This window comes from Xenopus laevis, chromosome 2S, assembly GCF_017654675.1.
Source record: "Xenopus laevis strain J_2021 chromosome 2S, Xenopus_laevis_v10.1, whole genome shotgun sequence".
Lineage (NCBI taxonomy): Eukaryota > Metazoa > Chordata > Amphibia > Anura > Pipidae > Xenopus > Xenopus laevis.
The window spans coordinates 95389773-95401983 of record NC_054374.1 but is presented as its reverse complement, the minus strand read 5'-3'; the positions used below and the strand labels follow the sequence as shown (position 1 = coordinate 95401983).

The 12211-nt window shown below is 34.0% G+C and overlaps 1 protein-coding gene across 5 annotated transcripts in view; it reads left to right on the top strand.

The window, feature by feature from the left end:
- msi2.S (musashi RNA binding protein 2 S homeolog) overlaps positions 1 to 8261 on the top strand; it is a 435916-nt gene extending 427655 nt beyond the window's left edge. For 4 of the 5 annotated variants that reach the window (XM_041583047.1, XM_041583046.1, XM_041583048.1 and 1 more), the window contains one exon: positions 4859 to 8261. Coding sequence is in view for 2 of the 5 variants with exons in the window: in XM_041583049.1 (XP_041438983.1) it covers positions 4859 to 4920 (62 nt within the window). In the remaining 3 variants the exon portion in view is untranslated. 5 annotated transcript variants of the gene reach the window in all.
- Positions 8262 to 12211: the final 3950 nt, after the last annotated feature.

The window sequence follows — 12211 nt, the reverse complement described above, 5'->3', positions numbered from 1 at the left end:
GCCAGTCTGGAACCCTTCTCCCCTTGTTTTTTCAGTTCAGGGGAATATTTAGGGTCATTGTCATGTTGCAAGCATTACATTTGTTTAAAAAAAGGTTTCTTTTGGCACTGTGGGTAAATAGCTCTATCTTTAGCTCATCTATCTAGGGGACACTGTTCCAGAAACTGGTTTTTGCCTTTGGTGTTCATGGGCAAACTTTAGTCTTTTCTTAACAACAAAGGTTTCCTCCTGGCATACTTGCCATTGTTTGTGCAGCCCCTTTCTAATGCTATACTCATGCAAGCTCATGCATAAGTGATGAGAGCTGCCTGTAAGTCCTGTGATTAAAGTCTGGGGTACTTAGAGACTTCTTTTAGCATCTTGCATTTGACTCTAAGGTTGAATTTGCCTGGCAGTTACAAGTTCTCCTCCTTTTTCTACAAACCTCTTCTTGATCAATCCAGTACTCTTACATTGTATCCACTTGTTATTCTTTTGAAACCTTTATACCTTCTGGAAATCAATTTGAATGTTCTTTGTTGCCCATAAATCTGTTTCAATTGCCCCAAAGTTTTTTCTCTTAATACCATTTTTGTAAAACCCTTTTATGTCCCAACACATACATTCCCTACTAATACTTTAACTCAGGCCCAATCAGGGCTATACTTCAGGCCTTAGTTCGAGCTGACCTTCAATCCATCCTTCTGCCAGGTGATAGTAGTGGCACTTTGATAGCGTAGAGAGCTTTTCTGCACTCTCTTAAATAACAAGGAAAGTCTAATAATCACTTTAACTCATTTGAAAGGCACACCTCCAGTGTGTGCTGTGTGCAGTAGAGCTGTTCAAACACCACACTTTAGAAAAAACACAGGCTTAAAGAAATAAATCTCATAATGCAGCTGTCGTGCTCCAAGACCAAGACCTCGAGCATGTGTATAAGTTATGATTAATCATGGTGAATGCACATATATTAAGAATGTGAATACGCCTTTTCCTCTGAACAGCGCCACTCGCTAATTCTGACCCCTGCAATACCCACTCTTTCTTCCACACGCACCAATAGCAATCGAGTCACGTGTTTGCTATGGTGATGTGCGTCCAAAGCAGGTATACACTGACTGGCAAGAGCTTATTATTTATTATTTTTTAGTGCTGATTGGTGTGTATGTTCCTTCTATTCCTGCTTCCTTTCTGTTGCCTACCAATGCTTGTGTGCTGTAATGTTAGTATCTAGATCAGCAAACGAGATTTGATCATGCACAAGGGCCAGTAGGCTAAAAAAAAGGTGTGTACATGCGCAAAAATAAAAGGTCAACATCTTAGTGCTTTTGGAGAAAAAAAAACTAATGTTCTCAACTCTGGTTTGAAATGTATATTAATGCTTTATATGCAGTACGTGTACTTTAATTTTAAGGTAACTTAGCATCCCTTGCAAACAAAAAAAAAGGCAGACAAGACTTTAATCAATGTAATTTTTTGTGAATATTACACTAGTTTTTGGGGCACAGTATAATACCTGTATCCCATCACACTAAACAAACCGAGTATAAGGCATTCAGCAATATTTCACAGGATGTATTGGAAGTTGCTTCCTTGAGCAGCAATTAAATTACCTTCTCATCACTCTTGGTGAGATGATTTCTAATGTTGTTTATTGACTAATTCCAAAGGTGTTCTGCAGTGGAGAATAACCAGTGCATTATGTTAAATGGCTGTTAATACCTCAGTTTTCCTGTATTCTCTCAGCAATAAAATATAATATAAAATGCATTTGTTCATAAAGCTACTTGATACAGCGTGCAATGGTTTTAGGACACTGTCAAACAATTTCCTTACAGAAAAATAAAGAAACAACAAAGGTCTTCAGCAAAGTATATTCCAGTGCTGATTGGATCTGCACATAAATTATATGTACGACGTTTTTTTTCTAAACGGTAAAGTGAACCTTTGACTCTACGGCAAATGGAAATGTTTTCAAGGCTAACAAGAGATCTTCCAGTTGTATAAGGGACATCTGTCATTGCCTTTCACATGATTTCCAGGATCCAGTTAAAATCTTAATCTCCTTTATTTTTATAAAAACATAAAAGTTGTCAGCATTGGCACAGTGTATTAAACAACTACTGATGCTTTTCGTGCCCCATTTCCTGGCACTTGCTCAGAGTATACACTTAAGAACATCTTCTTTTCACAAGGTCACCAAGTAAGTGGATCCTTGTCAAGCCTGATCCCCAAGTTCTAGGCCAGTTTAGGCACATCAAAGCTTCTGGAAATCAAAAATCCGTTTTCATTTGAGTCGTGTGCACTGTGTGTGTTTTGTATACATTCTGTAGGACAAGGAATACATAACCTGACCTTTAGGCACTGTATATGCTATTTCTTAGCTTTGTCCTTGGATGGGTGGACATATTTGCAGTTCTAATAAGAGAACTCTATGCTCCTTTTTAGTTAAAAAATATTATTCGTGTCTATACCTTTTAGCATCACAATTTCAAAATACCATATTGTATACCTCTACAGAATTGTTCTTCATTAACTCCAAATATTCCCTTGACTGAGTAACAAACAGTGTAAAAAAATGTTTTATGCTTTGTCACTTCCCACTTATTGTTGGCACTTTTCTCCCACTCCACCCTCAGCCTCTGATTTTGGATATAGACTTTTCAGGGCATTGTACAAACATATTTAATTTGCCTAATTAGTCTTTGTCAGATGGTTGTTTCAAGTAAACAAATTAATGTTTTCTTCCTGAATAAAGATTAAGTATTAAACGTACCATTTAATTTAATTCCATGGTTAGTCCTTCATAAAAGGACCCAGCGGGTACTCTTGTGCAGTAAATTATCGAAAAGGAAACACCACTTAAAACCAGTATTCCGTTATGGTATTTTAAACAGGAAATTATATATACCTGGATAATGGAAAACAATTAGGTTATGTTAATTGGAGAAGTTAACTATTACCATACATTGCAATGGATGTTAAAATTCTTCTATCACTTCATACATTCCTTTAATCTGTGAACTGTGAATCTCTGTAAGCCATTTAATGGTTAAAGTAATAAAAGTCACACCAGGTTTAGTAGCCAATAAAAGTTTTTTTTGCTTTTGAACATGTGACCAGTAAATGCTACACATTGATTCATTATTATGGGTTACCTTGTGCAAACCTTTGCGACATTATGCCATTAGTGGCCCCACTATGAACTGTTAGTAAGAATAATTAGTACTTCAGTTTTTCCTTTTTTTCTCCCTTTGGAATGTAAATTAACATATCATAATATACAGTATGTATAACAGCGCATTTTCAAAGATGACTGTCCACTAAATTCTCTATATATTACTCCAATATACAAATGAATTTGTTTTGGAGTATTTGTTTTTGAGTATGTTTTTAACGCAGCAATGTAGAACAGTTGTCAACCATTTTGAGCCAGGCAAAGTAGTGTTTGTGACACTTGGCTCAGCACCTTCTACTCGCTCACCACCGGCAATGGAAACTTGTACACAACCCCCCTACCAGACACTTGCTTGCTAATTTACTTTAATTTACACTAATAAATGATCGTTTAATTGCTGGTGTAATTTTTTTAATTGCTAGCAATTCATATATCTGCTCTCTCTTTATGATGGTATGGTAGATCAGTGGTTTGAATTGCTCTTTCAAAGCTCTGGTGTAATGTTCTCTAATGGAAGAACTTTCTGAGATCTAATCTCTGTATATGAGGTGAAAGTAGCAGTAGTAGCAAAAGTAAAGAATCATATGCCAGGTCAATGGATGGGGCCAGCAGCAGCATAATTAGAATATGAAGGTGCCAGTCCAAGACCTATACAAAAGTCAGATAAGCAGGCAGAACTCAAGCCAGGCAAACATATAGGAGCACATCAAAAGGGCTTTACAAGGTTGTGCAGAAAACAGATAACAGCTTGGCCACAAGTGTTGATCCATTAAATCTCATTAAATCTCAAGTGGCATCAAGAAAACAGGGCGTCAGAACATATCATTATTTTACTCTTCTCTAAATTAGCAAAAGGCAATAGTATACAGTAGTTCAATCAGATAAAAGACTCTTTAGTAGAAAGTGGTGTAAAATGTGTTATAATTGTATACTTGGCTTTTGTTACACAACTTCATACATACTTGTGATTTATAGCATTAGGTTAACATGGCAAAGTGTGACGCCATCTCTAAGGTGTTTGTGGTATGGGCATTTTATTGAAATCATAAAATTCATTGGAGCAGAAACTTATCTGAGTGATTAAATATACTCAGTTAAGCTCTACACAGGATAATACAATATGTTTTATTGAGGAGTCTTTACTACCTGCAGGGAAAAAATGCAAAGTCCAGTCTCTTTTGTAAATCAATGCAAATTTGCTGGGGTAATTTGGACCCTTGCAACCAGATTGCTGAAACTGCAAACTGGAGAGCTGCTGAATAAAAAGCTAAATAACTCAAAAACCACAAATAATAAAAATTTTAAATCAATTGAAAATTGTTGCCACATATCACTATATCATAATAAAGATAGATTTAAAGGTGAACAAACACTTTAAGGGGCGTTCAAGGGAGAGGCACCTATGTGGCCCCCCTCCAGTCGCCTATCTGGCACATAAGGGTTCACCGGTGAATGAAATTGTCATACAGTCTCTATAATGTTGTTTTTTTTTAAGTAAACATGTCCTGTTACAGAAACGGATACACCTTTGGGGAATAAATATTAAGAGTGCAGCTACAAATTTTATATATTTGAAGCACATTTTAATTATTTAATTACATTTAAATCATTATGCTTTCAAGAAAAAAATATTTTTAATATGATATGTGAAAGATATTTGAATATTCTTTTACAAAAACATTTATTTTTATTTTTCTATAGACTTTGTCTGGATGCCCAAGCAAGACTGGGAGAAGTTTTTGAATGTTCCCTTGTTAGAATAATGTCATCGGCTCTTAAATACATTGTCCTCACAAGTACAAGACATATATGCAGACGTAATATCGGAGGTGGCATTCTGCGAACTACAGTACATCTCGTCATCTCATGAACCTGCTGTGTTAAATAATCTACAGCTTTTTCATATGGGAAAAGCAAGTGCAAAAGTCATTTATTGTTTTCATTATTGCTTGTGTTTTATTTTTCTCCTTTGTATTCAGGCATTTGGGGTTAAGGATCTACAGCTTGGGGTTTCCATTTTAGTTGATTTCATATGTTTTAAGTTAACCATAGTATGCATCATTATTAATGGCTTACTTTTTCTTTAACATGGTTACTAATGCTTGTTGCAAATAGTTAAGATTTTATAGATTTTAACAGAATTTGCAAGCATTGGTATGTCGCACAAAAAAAGAAAAAAAAAAACAATTTAAAAACTAGTGTCATGTAGGGGTGTCTGGTACTAAAGTCAAGTTTTAATTTCAAGATGTATATAATGTAAAAGAGCAGCTGACTAAAGTGAATAGAATTATTGCATTATTTTTCTGTTTTTTTTGTGGTCTCTATTTTTGGCAATAACTTAAGGACAATAATTTTTTTGAGTCCTTGGTTTTCTATAAGTGCTTTTTTCTTGTTGAGGGAGGTGATATTATAATGTTTTATGAAAGTAATTCTTAAAACAAGATGCTGTAAATATTCTTCCATTAACAACACGTACACTCTTGTGAAAGAGATTTAAAATACCTTTTTTAAGGGCAAAATCCTGCAGCATCTCTGGACAGACCACGGGATGGAAAGTAGCATTTTAAACCCTGACTGAGTTGCCACGGTGTGCCCTGTTAGCTAGATTAACACTGTTAAGCTTGTCGTGTAGATGTTTTAGACCTGATAACTGTACTAGCGTCATACCAGCATATTACCTATTTAAACTATGTGCACAGCTTAAAAAAGTTTAGTTTTTTCTTTTTTGAGGAAAAGGAAAAACATTTCACCTGGATTCTAAATGAAGCTACATTTTTGATATTTAAAAAAATCGAAGCACACCATTTGTGTTTCTTTGCTCAATATTTTGAATTAGAATACATCACTGTCCAATCATTTCAGCTGCTCTATAAATCTTTATTTCTCTTCTAGAGCTGCATTTATAAACGTTGTCTCCAATAACGGACTCACGCCATGTAAGGAAGGCGTCATTCAATCTGTTTCATTTCATGACCTCTGTTTTCTCTATTAACAAATTTAGGAATGCAAACCGTTTGTTTTGATACCTCAGTGCTCCAAGTATCACAATGGGGAAGAGGAAAGATTAATTTATTGTAGAAATAAAAACAAAGGTATACAACATCATTGCACTGTGACTGGTAGGAAAAACTGACAACTTCCGATTTGCACAAGTTTATTTGGCTGTTTTATGTTTCATCCTCTTTTGGGAGGCATATGAAGGATATGTTAATTTAATGTTTTTTAATATCAGTTAATAGACCTATAACAGAGACATAGAAGTACAACTTGGCATGTTTGGCATTAAAAACATATTGTTTGGATATTATTTTTTAATATATGCCAAGTTTTTTTTCTTTGTAACTGTTACATGTATAAAATTGGTACTTTTTTTTTTGTACAGCAAGTACAAGACACTGAATGCTACATTTCTGAAACAAAAGCTGCTGCACTCCTATTTTTATAAATGTTACTAACAGGTAGCGATAACATAGAAGTAAAAAGAATCAATACTGCAGATGAGCAACAGGTGGAGAAAAAAAATGCTCTCTTAAAAGGAACTTTTTTTTTTTTATCTTATTATTTTCCACAATTGTTAATGAAACTCTGGAAGCACATTTCCAAATTGTTTCTCTAATAAAAGCAAAATGCTAGTATTTTTTTTTAATATGGAAATTTAATCATGTATAAATATAAACCAAACCGTTCTATTTAAAAAAAAAAAAAAAAACAAGAAAAAAAAAAGGAAAAAAAAGAAAATATTTTCCCTGTGGTTTAATCTTTAAAGTCCGGGGATTTTTTTTAAGAAAAAAAGATAAATATTTTGTCATTGTTGATGATGTACTGTACTTCCATATATGTGTGTTTTTTATATATATATATATATATATATATATATATATATATATATATATATATATATATATATACATACATATAACATTTTTTTCATTCCCAGTCACCTCATAGAATATTCTTTCTTTCTCCTCAATATATCTTAGCAGTGTGTATAGTGGCAATTGTGTAAGCGTGCTGTCCTGATGCTAATGTACTGAATTAATTTCCTTCTCTTATAGTAATTCTTGGTAGGTGTATTGTAATTAACATTAAAGAAAAAATAGATGTAGTACTTCAGATTTAGGACCAGTAAGGATAGAACTTTCTCTAATTTAAGAAATAATTTTCAGAGCAGTTTTTTTTTTAAATAATTTTGTTGATCTGATGTGGTTTCAAGTAACCAAAGGTCTCATAACGCTACAATGCTGGCAAACTCTAATAGGCATTTTGTAGATCTCCCTTCCCTCCCTTGATTTTGAAAGGGGAATGCCATACTACCTTAAATGCTAATGCTATATATGCAAAAACTGGATTTTTTTAATTTATTTTTTAAAAAAGAGGGAGGCATGGTATATAAAATGATTTTACTAAGAGAAAACAAATATTTTTTTAAGAATGCTCGAAAGAAATCAATAATCTGTGTCACTATGTTCTAGATGTTTATATAACTTTTAACCAGCCCCATTTGCCCATATCAAATACTGTGGAACCGTTTATGTTTTTAAATGTGGCTACCTAGACCAAGGTTTGCTCTAGTCCCCATTCATTTAGTACTTCCATGGTTTTGTAACTGACCATAACACAAAGCTTGAGAGGTTCCTTTATTTTACTCAAGGTACAACGGGTCGTGTCTCTATTCTTCTGTTGCCAAAATTATATTGTTAAACAAAATGCCATTGCTGATTGATTTAAATACATCCCAACAGGATTTCTAGGTCTGACTTTACTACAACAAAATAATGTGTTGTTTCTTTATTCCTATATAAAGCATCCTTTTATTCCTGGAAATACAGAAATCATTTACAGAAAATTGTCCTACAGTTTTGATAATCTTTTATTCATAGTCATCAGGATTCATCTTGAAAAGCTAGGGGAGGCAGAGACAATTATGGATACTTAGAATAGCATTACACCAGAAAAACTGCAAGTAGGGTTAGTTTGCAATTTTCTTTCTGCCTATAGGTCATTGCTGAAGCAAACTGAACAAGCAGCCATAGTTTGCACGTTAATAGGCAGCCTATTATTTGGAATACACCAAGAGTTTACCTACATACACAGCCTCAGCGCCCTAATCAATGCAATTGTCTTTTTGTAGCTGGCTCCTTAATGGATCAGGCCAAATTATGTGGAGCTAAGCCAGGAAAGATTATTTGCTGGGTGGTGTCTGCCTTAAACTTGTCAGTTCAGACATCTGCACTATGTGTTTCTATTTTTAGCCAATTTATTTGAAAGACATAACTTTAAACCACAAGACTCCATAGTGCTAACACATTTCTATTCATTCAACTTTTTTTTAAGTCTTCTTCCTCTGTAATATGAAGAAAAAAGACACAAAAAAGAGACATATAAGTTTATTGTGTTAAATTCAATAGAAACATAAAAAATAAATTCTACATAGTAGAATCTAACCAACCTCCAGCTCAGAAAAGATCAATTTTAGCAGTCTTAGATATCTCTTCTTATCATTTTTATTCTGTACAATGACTTTTGAAAAATCTGAAATTTTGGGGTATTAATTTTAGATGCACAAAAAAAATCAACCATGAATAAATTCTGCAATAAAAACTCCAAAAGATGGGGCATTGTGGCATTCTAAAAATGTTTATAAATAAGTATGTTTATGAAATAATGTTTATAAAAGCCAAATGACCCCAGATTACGGGTGTGGCCCTAGAAACAGAGAAATATAGAGCTGCAGCTGCAAAGGTGGATCATGGCAGGTGTTATGGTTAAACTACAGATGCAGCCACTTTGGTTTGTCTGTTTGACACAGAATAACTAAACACAGATATCCCATTTATCTCATTTAACACAGAAAACTGTGACACAACATCCCATCTAATTAAAGCATTCACCATTGTGAACAATGGTGCTTTGGTATGCTAATGAAAAGGTTAAATGCATTAAATGAGTTAAGATAACTTTAGATAACACAGTTTCTTCAATTAACTCTGAGTCATGACGCATTTAACTCACAAATCCAAGTGGCTTCATCTGTATATATTGGAAATACTGTATGTATTATAAACTACATATAGAACTAATGGAATATAATTTATAGAAATATATGTTGACACATTCAATCACAAATGCAAGACTCTATACTCATTTATATGTATCCTTTTAAAAGGAAATGACTGTAAAATGGGGTAAAACAAAGAGGGGTTCACTCTTACTTTAAACTACACAGTTACATATTGAAGTGAACATATCTTTTGGGTTCAGACTTTCTTGTGCTACACTTTGTCCAGCTTGAAAAGCTGACGATTTGCAACTGATCCCCTACCCAGTTGATTTGAGTATGCAGAGTAGTGAGTGGCAAGTGCAAAGGTAGAGATGGGTGAGCAGCTTTGTTCTGTTTATATGATATATCTCCCAGAATATATGTGTAAATTCATACTTTCAAAGAGAATACTCAAAACACAGTTAATGTAGTAAAAAAATAACGCTACAAGTATACTTCAAAAAACATAAGGATACCAGAGACTGCTAAAATCTAAACATTGTCAGATGTTTCATAAAACACTCTTCCATTTAGCAGCCAACAAATATAAAACAGTAGACATAGTGCTTAATATACATATTTTACTTTCTTGTCAAAGATACCAACGTTCTATATATATAGTAATATTGTCCGGGGAAATCTTTCATGGCCCAGTGGATGCGATAAAGTAATGGTTTCCACAGGCTTTTGTGTAGTTTGCAGATATCAGCTAGAAATCTGTTTTAAATTAAAACAAAATGCAGTTTGTTCCACATACAGTATCTAGAAAAAACTAACCTTGATAAATCTGGATGGTGGAAAACATTTTACAGATTTCATAATTCAGTTCATAGATATAATGCCTGAGGGTCTGCTGGACAATGCTGCAGTCATACTCACTAGACTATGTATTAAGTATAAAACATTCTTTCAAGATTATGCCATTCAAAAGTTTCTGGTGGTGACATCACTGCATCACCTTGGAGATGTTTCCAAACTTAGCATAAATGGTTTAATGAAGCATTTTGTTCCAATATGCTTACTAATTGCATAAAATAGAGGCTGACTCCAACACAGTGGTGGGACTATATTAAACTCAAACTAAGCAGCAAAATAGATATTTTACAAGAACATAAAGTGTACATAGCCATCTGCTGAATGCTGAACTGTGCTTTTTAATTAGCTAGATTGGTTAAATAAGCTATTGGTAGCAGTGGCATAACTAGATATTACTGGGCCCCACAGCAAATTATTATTGGGGCCCCAAAATGTTTAGAGGTTGACCTGTTTTGCCAATATTTATTGAAATTGTATATTAATGAGGGCCTCGTGGGGCCGCTATAACTCCTGGGCCTCCCTGCAACCGCAGGGTCTGCTGCCTCTGTAGTTACACCCCTGATTGGTAGCACTACAAATAACAATATTGTCAGAAAGCACCTTAACTTGCTACTTGAGAGTTGTCCTTTTATCAAAAAGTTCTTATTTTGGCCTGCTTAATAATCTTTGAAAAATATAGTAATGGTTTCCTAGTGCTGGAGTAAAACAAAGATACACCAGTGTATATCTTTAATACAAAATTACCTCTCTGTACCATGAAAGGCATACTTGTAATACATTTATAGTGACTAAACTTTCCCATTCCTCATGTGAAGAACAATTGGCATAGGCTATTCAAAATCATGTACTACTTAAACATGGACACGTTAGCACCTTTTAGCACCCATTCTAAGAATAACAATGTGGGTAAAATGTGTAGAAAATTACTGTTTATGCCAGTTTCCACAGACTTGGGGCAGTTTCTTCTTATCAACTTCATTGCATTTCGGCAAGTTTATTGAAATTATTCTGGATTAAACACTGAAATAAATTAGACATTCAGAGCATTTACATGGGACTTTATGCCAAAGGGTAAGTTAAATTGACAGTGGGAACACAGCTTTAGAAATATATGGCAATTTCCATCAATAAACAAATTCTTCTTAAAGAATATTTAATTAATACAATGACAAAACAACGCTTTGTCATTCTATTAAGTTTTCAGTGATAACACTTTTTTTTTGTAGCTCCCATTCAATCAAAACAAAATTGAAAAGCTAACATGAGCACGATAACCTTGGTTAAAATGAAGCCTGACCTTTGCTTTTTAGTTTCCCTAGGTTCCATGATTGTTCACATTACGTTGAACTTGTAGCTTGGACTTTAAGGTAGCATGGCTCTGTTACTGTCTTTTTCTTTGTACAGCCATTTACAGCTGATGAATGCGGCACATTGTAATAGATTAGTTCATTCATTGGGTAACTCTTGGCAATGATGACCTGAAAGGTGTACTAACTTGTTTTTTTTAATGTTTCTCCCCCATTATCATTATTTGTTTTCACTATGAAAATGCCATTTTTTATCCTTAGTGTGTGAATGAGGGCTAGGGACATAGCCACCAACAACGGTCAATGCTTGCTGTACACAAATGCAACAAGAACAAGACTAAAGCAATATAGTGTATAACATTGGTAATGGAAGTCATCCATGGTTTATGTGTGATGTAGTACAATTGTTTACAATAACACTAACTTGTATTTAACTTGAAAAACAAATGTTTTCCCTTTTAAGAGGAATGTATTGTGTATGTAAACGATTTAATCTGGTTTTCTACAGAACATGGCAGATCTGCTCTATCGTCTATGGAAGGAAGTTCTATCAACATCAACTGGTAGTTTCATACAGACATGCTTTAAACATTGTACAAACATTCATTAAGTGTTCAGAATTTGACCATTACACCTGTTGACACTACAAGAGTTCTGTATGTTAAGCAATACTTCAATATACTGTAAAAAGTTTTACCAAAAAGTTTAAGGAAGATAAAGTAAATGCTGAAAAGTAAAGACTTTCAAGAAACCATTACCTGAGTGAGTTGCCCACCTTAAATCACTGAACAATCAGAATGTACTGTTATTGAGAATAGTTACGTTTCTTTATTTATTTTTAAGTGTTTTCTTTGATTTATTTTTCTTCAGTGGGGGGGGGGGTTTGATCTA